Genomic DNA, 18,101 nt, shown 5'->3' with positions numbered 1-18,101 from the left:
ATTGTTGACGAGTTCTCTCACGTGGAACGCGCCGGCCCAATCGGAGGCGGTGGATTTTTTTGAAGCGGTCAGATCACGGTTTGACTCCCCCCCCCCCCCGGCTTTTTTTTTTTTTGCCCTTTCTTCCCCGCCACCCGAAACTCCACGGAACCAACCTTTCTCTATTCCTCTCTATTCTTCTACCTCTTTCTCTCTCTTGTCTCGTCTCGTGTTAGCTCAACAAGTAGCCAGCCGTCTTCATGCCGTGTGTGGCCACCCCTCCCTAATTCATCCAGCTGTCCCCGCTGACGCACCACCTCACGTCATTCCAACCCCCCAAGTCTTCGTCCCTCCCCACCCCTCCACCCCTTTTTATTGCCATCCCCATCTCACCGGTAAAAGACTTCAGACTTCGCACCACCCCTCCCGCCCCCCCTCTCTCTCTCCCTCGCCCTCCGATTCTTCCCTCACAATTACCATTGTTACGGATCATACGTAGATTGATGGACAAAGGTGGCGGAGGAGGATTGGGTTTGGACACCTCCTCGGAGTCGGTCGGTTTCCTGGCGAGCAGGTCGTTTCTTGGTCCGAACCACGCCGGTGGGCTCAAGCGCAGGCTCTCTATGGACTCGAGCGACCACTTCCCGACCGCCATCGAATTCCCGGTGGCGCGGGCCGGCGAGAAGCGGGTGGATGAGATGGATTTCTTCTCTGATGAGAAGAAGAAGAGGAGCCGGGAGGAGCCCGATCTCGACATCAAGGTGCTCAGTTCTAGTATCAAGAAGGAAGATCTAGCCATCAACGTTAGTAATTCAGCGTCATGGTTTATTTTCTTTCATCTTTTTATTGGGTTTGATCTGTTAGATGTGCTAAATGAATTGAATTGTGATATCTGTAGACTGGTTTGAACCTTCGGACTGCTAATACCGGCAGCGACCAGTCAACGGTGGATGAAGGGCTGTCGCCTACTGAGGATGATAAAGAAGACAAGAGCGAGGTTGGTCATATATTTAGAGAACGAATGAACGAAACCACTGTTATATATATATTTGATAGAATCTGTTTGGTTTCTGTACATGGTGGTGAATTGAATTGTCTACTTGTTCGATCCAGTTAGCGGCGATGCAAGCCGAGGTGGCAAGGATGAATGAAGAGAACCAGCGGCTGAGAGGGATGCTGAACCAGGTGACCACCAACTACAACGCCCTCCAGATGCATCTCGTTGCTCTAATCCAACAGCGCAACCAAAAGAATATTGGAAGCCCACGAGGTCATGAGGTAATTAGCAATTAGAATTATCCTAACTGAGCTCATCTTGTTCAAAGCAATTACAGTAGATAAAATGACTTCGAGATTTATGATTCAGGCTGTGGATGAGAAGACTGATGGGAAGATCGTGCCGAGGCAGTTCATTGACCTCGGTCCGGCTGCAAACGCCGATGAGCCTTCCCAGTCCTCCACTGAAGGTGGAAGCCGGCATCTCTCCTCATCGCCTCCAAACAATGTTGAAGCGGGATCAATGGACTACCGCCGTCACGAGAACAACACTAACAAGGAGATAGTTCCACCTGACCATGAGAGGTCTAACAGGGAGGACAGCCCTGGCCCTTCATCTGAAGGCTGGAATCCTAACAAAGCACCCAAATTATCCCCTTCCAAAACTGCAGAACAGACCCAAGAAGCCACCATGAGGAAAGCCCGTGTATCGGTCCGAGCACGATCCGAAGCACCTATGGTAAGATAACACAAGACAAACTTCGATACACAACCCTAGCATGAAGTTAATTAATTGTGGATAACCAGAATAATTAACATCGGGACTAATTAGGCAATGCTCTAATTGTATTATAGATCACTGATGGATGTCAATGGAGGAAGTACGGACAGAAGATGGCCAAAGGAAACCCATGCCCCCGGGCTTACTACCGGTGCACCATGGCGACCGGCTGCCCAGTCCGCAAGCAGGTAATGTCCATCTCCTAGAATCAATAGAATTCTATCATATATTAATCAGATGTTACAATCCAACTAATCTATAACTTGGCAACCTCAATAGGTCCAAAGGTGCGCGGAGGATCGCTCCATCTTGATTACAACCTATGAGGGGAATCACAACCATCCACTCCCACCAGCTGCCATGGCAATGGCATCGACCACTTCAGCGGCGGCTTCGATGCTCCTCTCTGGATCCATGTCGAGCACCGATGGAATGATGAACTCTAGCTTCCTAGCGAGAACGATACTTCCTTGCTCCTCAAGCATGGCAACCATATCAGCATCTGCTCCATTCCCGACTGTCACTTTGGATCTCACCCGCTCTCCTAATCCTCTCCAATTCCAAAGGCCACCAATCCCATTCCAAGTCCCCTTCCAGAACGGCTCTCCAAGCTTCGGCAGCCCAGCTCAGCCGCTCTCTCTGCCGCAGGTCTTCGGGCAGACGCTCTCCAACCAGTCAAAATTCTCCGGCCTTCAGATGTCGCCCGACATGGAAGCAGCCCAATTCCCTCACCCTAAGCCACCGTCAGCCACCTCACTGGCCGATACGGTGAGCGCGGCAACCGCAGCAATAACGGCAGACCCCAACTTCACGGCAGCCCTCGCGGCCGCCATCACGTCCATCATTGGAGGCGGTCATCAGGCAAACGACAACAACAATACAAGTGCCAATAATACCACCGGCAACGGCAACGCCAAGCCGGCCAATTCGAATTTTCTGGCCACCTAACTGTAGCAGTTGCCGTCGCCAATTCCATGTTTCTTGATTTCTTCTTTCTTTTTTTTTAACATTATTCTTTTGTTTTGTGGAGAAAAATAGGATCTATCATGCTTGTAATTTGCTGTTTCCCTCTTGTTAATTTTTGGAGGGTTCTTGTTGGCAGTCTACTGTAGACAATTATAATAAAGAGAAAAAAAAAGGAGAAGTCCAAAGGGTCAAATCATCGTTTCTTAAATATTTTTCCGACGCGCGTCCAATCCTCTTGGCTTTCTTCTGTGGGTGGGTCTCTTTGGCGGTGATCCGGACGTCGTCGTGGGGGAGTCAAGGATTGCGTCCCATGCACGTGAACAACGCGGGAGAGGAGGGAGTCGGATAGGCGAGAGACGGCTGATCAAAAGTGGTTACCGTAAATGACCCGGAAACGGACCGAGACGGTCCGGACGGACCCGTGTTTAAGAATAGGGACCATCAGAGCAACGTGGGTATGATTGGGACCCATGTGAGAGTAGGTTACGTGGCAGCTAGGCAGCTGAGGACGTGGTCGTTTCCGTGCTTCACGTGGAGCAGTTGATGCCCTTCGATCACGGAATTCGGAGTACCGAATACCGAGTACCAGGGGGGGGGAGTGGAATGAATAAATTAGTGCTGTACGTTAACGACGTTTTTCCAGGAAGATTCGCGTTGACGCAAGTACTTTGTTGAAATTACTCGGGGCGAGGACAAACGATCGGGAATTGGAGATCACGATGCCGTGGCTTCGTTCGCACAAAAGAATATGATATTCCCGTTGTCCTTCTCGATCACTCCTAGAGCTAGCGATGAAATAGTCTCTCGCAAAGATATATTACTCCGCCTATGCTGACTCCCGAAAGCTGAAATTTAATAGTGTCCAACAAAAAATATAAAACTAGATAAGGTTGGAACGGGTGGCGAATGGAGTTCAATGATACGTAAAGCCTGATGCCAGGGACCAGCTAGAAGAAGTTGAAGGTAAAATATATATTAGATATTCCTGACGAGCTTATCAATTTAGATACTAAGTCTGATTGGAGATTTTCTATTCTCAGTGAGTTTTCCTCTACAACCACACACACACAAAAGAAAAGAAGAATTATGGCAGTGATAAATGGTATCGAATTAGTGGGTGGATCACATCAATGATGCCTGAGTTCCAAGGAACGGGAGTCACAAGTATCCCTCCTCAATAAAGGTTATTTAGGGTTTGGTCAAAGAGATAGAGATCACTTGATGTGAAAGTGAGGGAGGATAGTCCGATCTCCATCTCCCAACCGAGCTAGGTAGAAAAATCATATATTAGATGGTGCAACTTGAGGCCACTTTAAGATTAATTTCTAAGAACTGAGGGGGCTAACGGTGCTTCCACCTTCCAAATGAGACCAAGTAACGCACCTCCGCGGCCAAGACCATGTTATGGAACAAATGCTGTACATCTCCAATACTTTCCCATGGTTTTTCTATCTTTGCTTCTCCCTTAGCTTTTAACAACAACAACAAACAGTAATAAACTAACCAATTAAAATGCACCATGACAGCATAGACTACTTGATGAATAGCTTGCTTACGAATTCTTAGGTCGAAAAGATCATTCAGTAGGTGTCACTGGAGGCAAGATTAAACTGATGAATTTTGAAAAAGATTATCAAAACAAAAGAAGTTCCAAAGAGATTAGATTATCCGTGTGATAATGAAATTATGTCTTGAAAAGGGCAAAATGGTATGGTGTAGGTACTTGTCCACATGAATGTCATTAATCTGAAAAAGGAAACTAGGAAGCTGCAATAAGATGAGGGATTTAAAGTAGTCATCTTCAATAGTTGTCCCTTTGTACAGCAACCAGCGAAGGCCAAAACTCTCGACTAGTTGACTGAAGGAAGAAAAATTGATGATAGCCGGCATTGAAGCTAGGATATTGAATAAAATTAAGCCATTATATGGAAAGCCGATCTAGCGTATGCCACTTGTTTTGCACTTATTTCGGAAATATAATCAACAAGGTGGGTGAAGTCCCTAGTGAAATCAAATGGGTGAAATGACAAGAAATGTGTCATTTAAACCATAATTTTGCGCAATTTCATTGATACCTGGAAAACCCATCTACTTTTTTTCTTTCTAACCACAAAAAAGGGGGGAAAAATCACTTATTGATTTCTCTTTAATATGATTAATAAATATGTAGATATCCAAGTACCTATAAGATTTTTTCTTTTTTTCTTTAATACGTGAAAAACTATGACCTCTCCCATGCGGGGAAAAGTTCAAAGCCGCTGAGCCAAATTTGCTTTAGCTGCTAGGTGTATATAACTTGAAAGTCTCATAGTGTATGTGTAGGCATGCTGGAGGAATCTTCTAAATGTTTGGTGACATATGGCAGCACATATGCTTGTAATTTGTGCAAAGGTTTTACTCTTGAAAATAGGAGAATCAAGTTTCGAGATCCAAGGAATAATATGAGCTAATTGCTATAATCTAGAACAGGATCCAAAGGCTCCACAATGCTTTTGCTGTTGGCATATACCTAATGTATGTTTTATGGTATGCTTTGTTATGTATATCAAACTCTACCATCATTGCATATCATCCTGTGTGTTAATTTCCATCTTCATATCCTAATAGTGTATGTCTCTGCCAAAAAAGAAAAAAATCCTAATAGTGTATGTCAAGTAGATGTTCCTAATGAACAATATGTTTAAACTTATGAAAATGTGAAAATAATCTTGAAACTTATAAAAAATTCATATCCAAATAGTATATGTCACATTGAAGTTCCTAATGAACAATAATAATTAAAATTATGAATAAATGAAAATAATCTTGAAACTTATGAAATTTTCATTCTCATATCCTTGCTGGATATGTCACATAGATGTTCCGATAGCTAACTGTATTAGAGACATCAAAAACTCCAACCCATTAATAAAATAAATTTTTGCCTTTAGTACTAGTCCATATTAGTCGGGTTGAGCCTTAGGCTCAACATACTTGAGTTTATTTTTTTAATAGAAGATGGTGATGTTTGTGTTTTTAGTGGGGAGGAGGGTGTGTGATATTACTAAAGGGGGGAGAGTGACGTGAGGTAAAGGGAAGAGATTTTTTTTTTTTTTGGTGAGGCATCTTATGTGAGAGAAAGTCGAGCTCATTGTTTCATATTTTTTTTAGTAAATTTTTTCTCTCCAATTTTTTTTCGCCTACTACTGCTGCTTGATTTAATCGGTGCTTGTCTTGGATCCTCGGTGGCATGTCTGGTCTACACCGAAAAGCATATCATTCTACAGATTGTTGTTTGGACTCGAATAATCTCAAAACTTATAAAGGCGTGTTACTTCACTTTAATTTTATCGAGCAATAATGAAAATATATATGAAAACACAATCATGCATGTTGTTGGCAGCTAGTGCCATTACAACATGCTATATCGGCATGGTCACGGTTCCTTCCACTCAAGAGCTTCGCAAATTGCCCTCATGGAATGCTTGGAAGCCAAAAGAAACAGCAAAAATGATGGCTCCGGGTGCATGCGGCATAAAAAGATGGGTCCATGTGCATCAATCTCAATAGATCGAATGGACGCATTAGACATGGCATATGATTCATATGCAATTTTTTTTTTAAGTCCATCGCTGGAGTGCAATCATGGTTTAAAATACAGTTGTTGGGTTATCTAGAGACAATCTGTATTCTGTGATCAATGCAAAAGTGATACGTGTTGAATGCCAAATCCAGTGTTCGCGTTGAAGTCCAATAAAGGGCCGGATGTCGGTAGAAACTTTAGTTAAACATGTACATAATTAGCAAAGCTACTTTTGACCCTGGCATGTAGCGTGAAAAGCCACATTCCAAATTATGGTAAGAGTAATTCACTAGAACTGTAGTCGGTGGGCTTCAAGGACGGTTCGGAGTCATTGGATTGGGTAAAAGTAGGCATGCATATTGACGTTTCGTATTTTACCCCTCGGTGGATTGGCAGTCTCGTCTCCAAGGCAAGGGAATACAAAACATTACCTATCTTATAGTCGCAAGGCATGACTTGGGTCCACAGTAATACTTTGAGCCCTGTTGCATTGTTGCAATACACGGCAGACTTTGAGTTTTGCGTCATTCATAGAACTCTATTTTTTGAGTATTAGATCAGAGAAAAAAAAACCTACTCACCGGAGTTCCTGAACCATGTCTACACATGCATCTCCTGAGTTTGCCTGTGCAATTCTTGCCGGAAAGTATCTTTCTTAATATATATATATATATATATATATATATATATATATATATATATATATATATATATATATATATATATATCAAGAAAACCTTATTTGCATCTATTAGCTTGGCCACCGAAATATTTGCAACAATAGCATGGAATGTGACATGTTGATTATTGCATCCCAGTGTCCCTAAAATTATTAGGATAATATTTTTCATCTCTAAGTACATATGGTTTTCATGAATATTTCTCAGAAATATCTTGTAGAAATTCGAGAGAGAGGACATGGGGGAAGGGAAATAGAGAGAAGAAGTAGAGGGCTGAGAGCCAGACGATGAGGGTTTTTTTTTTTTTTTTTTTTGATACTAAGGAAGGCAAAAGCGACGGAAGACTTTATTAAAAGAATTGGTAATTACAGAAAGGAAGTTTCAGGAAGTAGAAGTAGAGAGTCTTGTCAGATTTTGTAACCAAACAAACTCATGAGTCTAATTGTATATAAGGCAAAAATAGAAATAAAAAGAAAGTACTGTGTCCATTTCGTTTACAGGATATGGGCTGGGATGGCCCAATAGAGGTGGGCTGTATTATTTCTTCTTGTCCATCAGATACGGGCCCCGCAAGGATGCGGGTGAACGAGCGTAAGGCTCCAAGAGATGCCACGAGGGAAGGTCGAAATGACGATATTTCCAAGCCTCCCTTAGAGCAGCTGCTCGTCGTTTCTTTGATTCTCCTTGAGGGCATAGCAGTCGGCAAGAACGCGAAAGAAGAAACCCAAAGGCCGACCGGAAATGCTCGGCGCGGTCTCACATCCGGCTCGCCCGCCCTCGCTCGTCTCCCGATGCCGAACCAAGGCAGCCCCCTTCTTCGTCCTCGAAAGGCGTCCTCTCCTTCGAGCCTTCTCCACATTCCCTTGTCTCAATAGTCTCCACTCTCCTTTCATCCCCAGAGCTTCAGGTCTGTACTGCACCTGCTTCTCTTGCAGTCTTATCCTGTCTCATTTCCCCCAGATGCCCCCCATCTGTTCGTTCCTATGCTTCATTAATTCTGTGAAAATTCTTGCGGGATTTGATCAGTACCCACCTGTCACTTGTGTAAAGCCTCGAATAGATGTTTCGGAAATGGGAACGTACTATGTCTAAAAGTCAAAAACAAGAAATTGGGCTACATTCTGGCAGCTCATGCATCGTAGCAGTCGAGTTGAATGAAGAAATTTGAATGCAATGTTGCCAACTTGATGAGAGTCGTGTTCTTGGCTGCAGTTGGGAGCTCGGAGTATGTAATGGAGCCTGGGACCAATGTAAAATTCCCAAGGGAGCTGAGAGTTCCTGGCTGCTCGGGCTTACTGGTTTTACTCGGCACAGGTGCAGTGGTGTCTCATTTGTTTCATTTCTAGATAACTATGGAGAATTGCTTGATTTCGACGATCAATTTTAGCTTTCTGGCGAATGTGGATCAAAGAATATGGTTGATTTGTACTTTATAGTGAAGAAAATGTATGCCTGCATCAGTACCCAGAATTAGGGCTGGAATTAGTCCCATTCTCTTTTTTTTTTTAATCTACTCTTCTTGATGCTGTTCTTGTGTTAGTTGTAAGAAGTTGATTTTATTGTCTAAGTGTCAGCACAAATAAACATTTTTTTGGAAGATCAAAATGGGCTCCCCGGGGCTGACATAATAAACCATGACACGGATTCTTATTTTATCTAATGATCTTGGATTCTTATGGCACTGTCTGGCCTGGAGTCTGTTTGTATTATGCTACATAGTGGTTATGCTTCTTAAAGAATAAATGTCATCATCTTTTGTTCTTCATCTGTTCTCTCTCTAAACGTTTGCTAAAATGGGAGTAAGTTTAACCTCTACCAAAAAGGAGTAAGGTTAATATCATGTGGAAAGCCACTTTACATGCATCACCAAATTCAAATATATAATCCAAACTCAGGGAGATGCATTCCTGAAGCTCTGGATGGCATGCTTCCACAGCCACATGCATTGCATACGCCGCACTCTAGTATGGAGCTATGACCCAAAGAAACATTTTGTGGTTATGACTATGGTTGTGGTTCATAATTCATTTTTATGTTTTGAGTCTTCTATCTGTTGATAATACTACAAAATCAACCTAGATATATTACCATACTTACGCCTCATAAATCATTTTTTCCTAACTTCAATTTTCTCAATTGCAGGTTATAGAGAGAAGGTCTTTGCAATTATTGGCATCAAGGTGTATGCTGCAGGATTTTATGCTGAACCTTCTATCAGAGAGAGATTGGATGCCTGGAAAGGAAAACCAGCAGCTGAGATTTTAGACGATTGCTCATTGTTCAGCTCAATATTACAAGGTATCACCTAATAGTCTTCCAATACGTGGAAGAGAACTTCTGTCCTGATATGAGTTCTCTAATCTACAGCACCCTTGGAGAAATCACTAAATATTATGCTGGTCAGAGATGTAGATGGCAAGACCTTTTGGAATGCCTTAGATGATGTTATCTCTCCCAGAATCAAGAACCCTACATCTGTTGATGAATCTGCACTATTAACTTTCCGCAACACCTTTCAAAGCCGTGATCTTAAACAGGGAACTTTTATATTTTTGACTTGGGTGGAACCATCCAAAATGCTGGTATGAAGATAGAAATACATGAAAAATATGATTTATAAATACATGTAAAATATGATTTATGCTAGAACAATAAATACTCGGATGCATCAAGATTTGAGTTTTCATTTGCTTCTCCTGATTTATGCAGATTTCTATCTCATCTGGTGGCTTTCCTTCAAAAGTTGATGCTGAAATTGAATCAGCAAATGTCAGCATGGCCCTTTATGATGCCTTTCTTGGAGAATCTCCTGTTTCTCCCACCTTAAAGACCTCAGTGGCCAATGGGCTGACAGAGATCTTCAGCTAAATGCAGGTTCAAGTAAGTCCAACTCTATTGTCAAACTATCAGTTTTTTGTTTATCACATGTAGGTGCTTTTCCTAACCTTTATATCATCCAGTAACTGTGAGTTTATGGAGTGTGAGCTAGTGTTGATGGCTATCTATTGGTAGAAGGCTACAGAATAAATTATACTCCAATTCTTTGTAAAGGCAACATCACATTCTGTAATAAATAATGACCATCACGGCAAACTAGAAAGCGGATGGCAAGATTTAACATCTATAGACACACAAAACTGCAGTGGAGAGTATTACGATTCTTTATGTATATTAATGGATAGCAGTATTGATTTATTATCATTATCATGAGTGCAATAAAATTGACATACGTGCGTATTATGGTCCTTTCAATGGTTTGTATACAATAGAAATAACAAGAAAGAATATGCCTTCTGAAACTGATTATAGGAAAGATGAAACAAGGCAATTTAAATTTATTAGGAAATTAAGCTTGAGTTTTGATAGGAACCATAGAATTTTATTTGCTTTTTATTGCAAATATGTGTCTTGTGCATGTGCATGTGTATGTGTCTGTGAGTGAGAGAGAGAGAGAGGGAGATTCTATTTGCTTTTGGAACTGATGCAAGTGTACATTGACTAGAATGTAAGAAGACATAGGAGGATGATTTAGCAAGAGGTGGATGTTATTTAAGTTTAGGAGAATGTGGAGTAAGAGCATGATTGCCGAGTTCGCAATTAGAACTCTTTGTCAACTTTGCAAATGTTAGAATACATATGGCACTTGGATCTGTTGGTTGGCACTTCTCTCCTTGGCCCATGGCCTAGAGCAAGTTTCACATTTGGACCTCGAAGGTGGCATCCTCATTGTATTGCTGGGAAAGAAGAAGAAAATATCCTTCAACAATGCTTATTTGATGTATCTTTCGATCTAATCAATTCAACAAAGAGTTTAGAGCCTTAGATGATTCCTCATTAAATCCTAGCATGTAGGTGAATTTTTAATATATAACAACCGAACAATTTTGAAAAAGGACTAGGGATTAGACTCAAACATCTCAAAATATAAGTAAATATCAATAGCTAATATAAACTAAGTGGCTTTTGACATTTATAGATGTTGAACAGCAAATTTCTTATTTTCTGATTAGAGCAAGGTTCGTCGTACCGATAGCGGACCCCGTACCAGTGCCACACTATTTTAGTGTCGGTACAGTACCGAATGTCGGTATGCCACCACTACCAGTACCGGCACTGGTACCGAACTAGTATGGTATGTCCAGTACCGTCTGGTACAGTACGGTATAGCATACCATGGACTAGAGTGCAATTTAAGAGAGAACAATCATGCACAAAGGACTTAGACAGTAATGTAAACATCAAAATTATTTTTTTATTTTGGGAGTACAAGGTAGATTATCATCATGCTATTACGCTAGTTTATATATTAGACACAGATGCACCCAACCCATACCTTCTGACAATCACATTGCAATAGATGGATATCAAGTCTCCAAAGTCTTTCCCCATTCCTTTTTTGTCAGTCATAACTCAGAAGTGGGGTTTCATTACTCCTTTAATAAGGTAACAGTCATTTTTCCTTTTTAACTAACCAACAAAGTCTGCAGTATATAACCTAGACACCTTATACTGTCTGCAGCAAGGTCCGCCGTACCGGTACCGGTCGGCGTACCGATGGCGGCCCGGACCGGTCCCGTACCAGTCCGAACCGGTTCCATACCAGTTCTTCAACAATAAACCACCGGTACCGGATTCCACGCTGATCCGGTACCAGCCCCAGGCCGGACCGATACGTACCGGCCCATACCGGCCGGTACGGACCAGTACGGCAGACCATGGTCTGCAGTATAAACCTAAATACTTTACCCTGCTCTCCTTTTGATATTGCTTTTAATTGTCTCTCCATAATTCTGTTGTCAACATTCTCTTCCATTAATCTTGTTTTGCTCCTTTCTATTCATTGTTCATGGCCTTTAAAGGCTGAATTACTATTCAGCAGACCGAGATTATAGGCCTTAAAGCTACTCAATACAGCTGGATGATTTCATATTATAGCTTAAAGACTTCTCACATATGATTTCGTGATCGAAGAAAATATGTGCTTAAAGTTAAACAGAGGGCATATCACATCTATAGAATGCAAGATACCTTATGGAATATGTGATGAGGTTATACTGTAATGATATGACATGATAACATGTAAATATTGCTTGTCAAATGTAAGATAGGGCTATTTAGATAGTGACAGTTTATCCAGCTAGGGAAGATATCCTAATCCATCTAGGGCTTCCTAAATTCTGTTTCTCTTCCTAGTTATTTAACTAGTTAAACGTCAGCTTTTCGTTTCCTTTCCTTTATTGCATTTAGAGAGTCCCTATTGCAGGGGTACTCCTTTCCTTCAGAAAATGTCCCATCATAATCTTTTACAAAGCTTCAGTCACCTCAGATGAGGACCCTTGCTTTCTTTCATTTTTTTCTTTTGTTCTGGGATTTGAATCTTGTTCCTTGAAGAGGCAACACATGTAACAAGTTGGCAGAGTTAGTACCTCTAGAACGATGGCTGAGCTTATTCATACATCTTCAAAGTGTACGTCTTGGGCATCATCATAAGTTTAGTATCAGTCAGTTCTTGTTTCTTAATTTGTCTCATATAACAATCTATTTGAGGAATTTGCAAAAATCATTGCTGGGAGATTTACCTGAGATCTTTCTCATTAGTACATAAGACATCAAAAAACGGCATTCCATAATCGTCAAGAAATCTGCCTGTTGCATGGACAAAGGTTAGAATATATTGAGACCAGTTATAGGTTTGTTTGGTTTATTTGCTCGAGCATTTTAAGAACTGCAGCCATGGTTGGTCTGTTGGAGGGATCTGATTCTAGGCATTTTTCTGCAATAGCGAACACTTTCTTGACTTCTTCAATAGGAAAACATACTAGGGAACTGTCAATTGCATGTTCTTCTCTCTTATCTTTGACAACTCCTTTCACCTATTATCCCATGCATTTCATCAAAGTCAGAAGTCATCAGAGACAGATTAAACAGCAACTTAAAGTAATAAGAGAAATGCATCAGGAAGATGTATATATGAATTTTGGGGCACTGCATATGCATAAGTTGCTATCTTGAAAGCCATGGATTTCATGGAAGTCATTGGTAATCGAGGTTGCAATTAGAACGATTTCTCATCGCTAAGCTTAAATAGGTAGAGAACTTGAAAATCTATATCAAGGAGTATGTTGAATGTTTAAGGAATACTTGGTAGGCTTTTTCAGTTTCAGTACATTCAATAATATATAAATTTTTGAACTGGAATACTCATGCAGCAATATCAATCCATGCAATGTGTTAATTGAAAGAGACCGAATCATAAAAGCATTTGTTTGAAGGTTCAGCAAGTAGGCGGCCTATCATGACTTGAATAAAAACTTTGATTCAAAATTTTGGAAAAACTAACTTTAGTACAGGATGTAACACTAAAAGAAATGATTGGTGGGAAAAGAAATATAAATCTGGTCTCAGATGGTTAGGATGAGATTCCACGATTATTGTTATGGTTAATATACTCTGCTTGTCTAATTCCATCTAGAAAGAAATTAAGGAATACTTGGTAGGCTTTTACAGTTTCAGTATATTCAGGAGTATGTTGAATGTTTCAGGAATACTTGGTAGGCTTTTACAGTTTCAGTACATTCAATAATATATAAATTTTTGAAATGGAGTACTCATGCAACAATATCAATCCATGCAATGTGTTAATTGAAAGAGACCGAATCATAAAAGCATTTGCTTGCCTTGAATACCTGTAGGAAGATTCAGCAAGTAGGCGGCCTATCATGACTTGAATAAAAACTTTGATTCAAAATTTTGGAAAAACTAACTTTAGTACAGGATGTAACACTTAAAGAAATGATTGGTGGGAAAGAAATATAAATCTGGTCTCAGATAGTTAGGATGAGATTCCACGATTATTGTTATGGTTAATATACTCTGCTTGTTTAATTCCATCTAGAAAGAAATTAAGGAATTTATTCTACAAAAAGGTCATAGAAAATTTATAGCTCCATCAGAAAAAACTCACAATGGACACTTATATGAACTCAGCTTTATGGAGCTTGTATTTTGGGGGCTTTTATTTATGGGTGGAAGAGTTACCCATGTCACCAGCTTTGTGCCTTCTTCGATAAATGATTCGTCTGTTGGTCTTTTACCGGTTAGAAGTTCAAGCAGGACAACACCAAAGCTGTAAACATCTCCTTTTGTTGTTGCTCTTCCTGTATCAAAGTACTCTGTTGAACGCAATTCAAACAGTACACTCATTCGTTATGACCCATGTAGAGAAGTAGAAGAGAATGTATAACTTATAGTTTCTCTGACACAGCATAATACCAGGAGCTAAATATCCAAAAGTCCCTGCAGCAATTGTTGTAACGTGACTCTTATCTGGTTCCATTAATGTGGCCAACCCAAAATCAGAGACCCTTGCCTCCATGTTTTGATCCAGCAGAATGTTGCTTGACTTGATGTCCCTGTGGATTATATGTGGAATACAATCATGATGTAGATATGATAAACCCCGTGCTGCACCTACTGCTATTTTGCACCTTGAGGGCCAATCCAGAGGTTTCTCTTTACTTGATTTGCCTGTATCAATGTTTTTGTGAGAAGCTGAAAAGAGTACTGAAACCATGACATAGTTTTGAAAAAAGGTCTGGACTCTATTACCATGAAGCAATGCGTCCAAACTTCCATTTGGCATCAGTTCATATATTAGAAGATTGAACTGAGGTGCAATGTAATATCCATGAAGAGTGACAATGTTCCTGTGCTTTATGTCGCCCATTGCATTCAGCTCTCTTTCAAATCCACGATCTCTATCTGTATTTCCTTTGTTCAATCTCTTCACAGCAAATGCACTGTTATCATCTATTATTAATCTGTAAACAGTACCATAGCCACCAGAACCAATGATGTCCTTGTTTGATAATTTCATGGTCATCTTCATAAAAGTTTTCGAAGTGAGAGACTGTGTTGTTGGAGACCGGAACATCACCATCTTTCCACCTGTTACCAGACATCAGTGTTCTGCTTCATATGCAAATTCCTGTGGTTAAAATTAGAGCAGTTTTGTTCTAGTGGAAGGTAACCTGACAAAGTATCTTCCATCATCCTACGCTTCCGTGCCCATCTTTTGTAGAGGAGGAATGAAACTATAATCTTGGACATGATAAATGCAATGCAACAAATAGTAATATAGAGTCCTAAAGCAACAGAATTGGCCATATTTTTGAATCGAAAACTGTATGATGCTTCTGATTGATATTTTTTAGCCTTCAATCTGAGAAATATCTGCATCAAGATAGAAAAACTACTGTTATGGATGCATTCAAATTTCCATATGCTAATTTTATTGGTTTACATGGATCCATTTTCAGCATGATGCTCCTCAGAACATACCTGTGCAAACTTTTAATACCCTCTGAGAAATTAAAAAAAAAAAGTGGGTGTGTTAGAAGCCATTTATAATTGTCAGCAGATCCATAAACTGAAATGCTTAAACTAGATTTTTTAGAAAGCTACAAAGGACAGCTGTTCAGAAGCAAAGGTAAAAGGTTGTCAGATTTTTTTTTGGCCTACCAATATGTAATGAGCATTACTGTTCTTCCTAAAGTAAACTATGCAAACATAAGATTGCTTTTTTTAATCTTTTCAAAAAGTGCGTGGAATTTGGAGTCCTGACCTGAGATTATATAGTGTCGAGAAATTGAAGAGAGCTTAACCTACAAAGACTTGTAATCTTTATGATTTTCTAGACAGGAAGGCCTTACCTCAGCAGAGGCAGCAGAGTTCTCGAATCCTTCTGAGGTGCTCTGGAAGATGAAAGGCTTTCTCGGCAAAAGGTCAAGAACTCCAGCACGGACTCAACACCAACAAAAGTCGGGCAAGTCAACCAAGTATCCATCGGATGGGCACAGGTGATAACATCTAGGAAGGGCATGTGTCCATTTTGATGATCTATTAGGTGTAAAGGCAACAATACCAACCAAAAACACCGTTGAATCATGTGAAAACCTGACCAAAACTCTTGTGTTGTGTGCTGGAACTTTGATCTCATCTCCTCGCACTCTTTTTGCCCATTATTGGTTTTCAAGTATCATACTTTTGAATGATTCTGGCCTATCCTCGCCGTAAGAAACTTGTCGGAGATGGATGCGAGCAGTGGAATTAAGTACTTCATGTGACTGAATTTCGGATAGCATTTCACGCAAGGATCCAAAGCGTATTTGTCAAACAGAAATGGACCTCTTACTCACCGACAGTTGTTAGCTCAACTGGTCGCTGCCCTCATCTCCTTGTGAGAAGTCTCAAGATTCAAAACTTTTTCCCGCAAGTGCATTCAGAAGTTAGTCTAGGAGCACAGGATTTGTCACATCTACTGCTCTAAGAATTTTCATCCAGTGTTACTCTGACAATTTAGTAAGTCGAAATTGTATTTTATAAAAGTTAAGTAACTGGTTTTTTTAGCTTTTGTAATTGCTTGTTTTAATTTGGCATTATGTAGTATATCCTTCAATGGAACCATGTAAAATTACACGCTAGCTGAATGACTTTTTCGAGTAAGATTTTTGACTTCAACTCGCATCGGCCATTCTTCCATGGTCCCATGCTTTGCCACCATTCCCAGTACATCACTTGAGTGGAAAAGATTAAGATTTATGAGCACAAGAAGGGCAAATCCACCCATTGTTTGTTGACTCTTTCAAGGCAGAGATACGCATCAAACATTGTTGCTCTGAAATAGACGCGTACCTGCGGGGCACTGAAAAGTCGAGTATTGTATTTTTGACCAACGAGATGGTCGGTAATTAGGATAACAACTCCACGGGCGCTCGTGAGTCACGTTTTAGGAGACCAGGTGCGCGCCATGCGCGCGAGGAATTATTGCCTACACCGCGTGCACCACGTCATCCGTGCATGCAGCCAATCACCGAGACGCATTTGGCGTCGGTTTCATCGATCCCGCGCTCGTCTGCCGACCTAATACGCCTCGCTCATTGGTGGCGTGCACGGCCACGGCGGTGCCCACGGTGCGCGCTATAATTTTTCCATCCGCACTCGCCCACGCACCGGTGGTTCGGTACCGAAGCTAGCGAACCCCGCTTGCGCATTAAAAGGAGGCGGATCCCAAGCGCGTGTACGTGGCGGCCGGCCATCAACGCCACGATCTATGAGCGAAAATATCAAGTTGACAACCTTAGTCAAGACACGTGCTGAGAATTGTCCAAACGAAACCTGTACCGCAGTGCATAGGTTTTGTACGTTCAACTGTAGCCGCATGGTTTTACTTTTATATAAGACGAGCTAGTCTCCAACCTAGAACCATGTCATTATTGTTCCCATGTTTTCTTAAGAGTACAAAAATCTCCAACCTAGAACCATGTCATTATTGTTCCCATGTTTTCTTAAGAGTACAAAAATATGCTTATCTCTTATAGTATTGAAGCATAATCTCCATCCTCGAATTTAAAGCAAATTCCTCCACTCTATCAAGTCATCATGTATGTCAATGTATAAACTAATTCCAGCACGATCGCAAATGAGTCGAGCATGAGTAGAATTGGGCTTATCTTTAGATTAGTTTATTTTATAATCGAGTCAACAATCAACCATTATTTTATAAAATTATTTATTTTTATCATATTATTTATAATAATAATCTTAAGTTATGACCTATATTAATGTATGATAAATAATTATAAAAATAACTATATGGATAATAACAGTTAAATAATATATATATATATATATATATATTATTTATATTATTTATATATTCATATTTCATGCTAATTCAAGCTGATGTTGAGCGAGCTAAGCTTAATCCTAGCATGGCTCGCCTCTATTCAAGCAAGCCAAATTTCAGGCCGAACTCAACTAGTTTGTGAATAGCTTGCTCTCACTATTATAGTAATGCTTCTTTTAATTTGTGTTTTTCTTACTAGCTTAATATTTTTTGTTAGAAAAGAAGAGAGACCAATCTATAATATAATTTTTCATGTCTAGAATTAAACTAAAATCTCTAGTTACTAAATAAAAAGGATATTAATATTGAAGCAAATCCTAGCTACTAGTAGCTTATTTAGGTTTTCTCAACTTATGCTTTTCAAATATAATCAATTTATTTAGCAAGTTATGTTGCATAAGTTAGATCCTTGAGCTAATTCATAATGTCAAAACCGATGCATATTTATAT

At 40.3% G+C, this 18,101-nt stretch overlaps 3 protein-coding genes across 8 annotated transcripts; 2 read left to right on the top strand and 1 right to left on the bottom strand.

Moving 5' to 3' along the window:
- Positions 1–389: 389 nt before the first annotated feature.
- On the top strand, positions 390–2,930 carry LOC103703339 (probable WRKY transcription factor 31). The gene is made up of 6 exons (XM_008786163.4): positions 390–782; positions 878–976; positions 1,093–1,257; positions 1,346–1,714; positions 1,831–1,944; positions 2,036–2,930. Exons 1-6 carry the CDS (start codon positions 483–485, stop codon positions 2,702–2,704), a joined length of 1,716 nt encoding a protein of 571 aa, XP_008784385.2. The 5' UTR covers positions 390–482; the 3' UTR covers positions 2,705–2,930.
- A 4,680-nt stretch (positions 2,931–7,610) lies between these two features.
- On the top strand, positions 7,611–16,468 carry LOC103703337 (fatty-acid-binding protein 3, chloroplastic). 3 transcript variants are annotated; one of them, XM_026803083.2, is made up of 6 exons: positions 7,611–7,871; positions 8,177–8,278; positions 9,107–9,262; positions 9,377–9,546; positions 9,674–9,844; positions 15,661–16,468. In XM_026803083.2, the coding sequence occupies exons 1-5, from the start codon at positions 7,706–7,708 to the stop codon at positions 9,830–9,832; spliced, it is 753 nt and encodes a 250-aa protein (XP_026658884.2). In that variant the 5' UTR covers positions 7,611–7,705; the 3' UTR covers positions 9,833–9,844; positions 15,661–16,468. The 3 variants fall into 3 exon arrangements, with proteins under 3 accessions (XP_026658884.2, XP_008784379.2, XP_008784378.2); XM_008786157.4 differs by having other exon boundaries at positions 7,612–7,871; positions 9,332–9,546; positions 15,665–16,468; XM_008786156.4 differs by having other exon boundaries at positions 7,614–7,871; positions 9,332–9,546.
- Positions 9,851–15,654, bottom strand: LOC103703335 (receptor-like serine/threonine-protein kinase At1g78530). Of its 4 annotated transcripts, XM_026803081.2 has the most exons (5): positions 14,995–15,654; positions 14,573–14,911; positions 14,237–14,491; positions 14,003–14,136; positions 10,977–12,837 (listed from the first exon to the last, which is right to left on the bottom strand). In XM_026803081.2, the coding sequence occupies exons 1-5, from the start codon at positions 15,200–15,202 to the stop codon at positions 12,649–12,651; spliced, it is 1,125 nt and encodes a 374-aa protein (XP_026658882.2). In that variant the 5' UTR covers positions 15,203–15,654; the 3' UTR covers positions 10,977–12,648. The 4 variants fall into 4 exon arrangements, with proteins under 4 accessions (XP_038984936.1, XP_026658882.2, XP_017697329.2 ...); XM_039129008.1 differs by lacking the exon at positions 10,977–12,837 and adding an exon at positions 9,851–10,698 and having other exon boundaries at positions 14,237–14,911; XM_017841840.3 differs by having other exon boundaries at positions 14,237–14,911.
- Positions 16,469–18,101: the final 1,633 nt, after the last annotated feature.

The sequence above is a fragment of the Phoenix dactylifera genome, chromosome 8 (assembly GCF_009389715.1).
Source record: "Phoenix dactylifera cultivar Barhee BC4 chromosome 8, palm_55x_up_171113_PBpolish2nd_filt_p, whole genome shotgun sequence".
Classification (NCBI taxonomy): Eukaryota; Viridiplantae; Streptophyta; class Magnoliopsida; order Arecales; family Arecaceae; genus Phoenix; species Phoenix dactylifera.
This window is presented reverse-complemented; position numbering and strand designations above follow the sequence as displayed.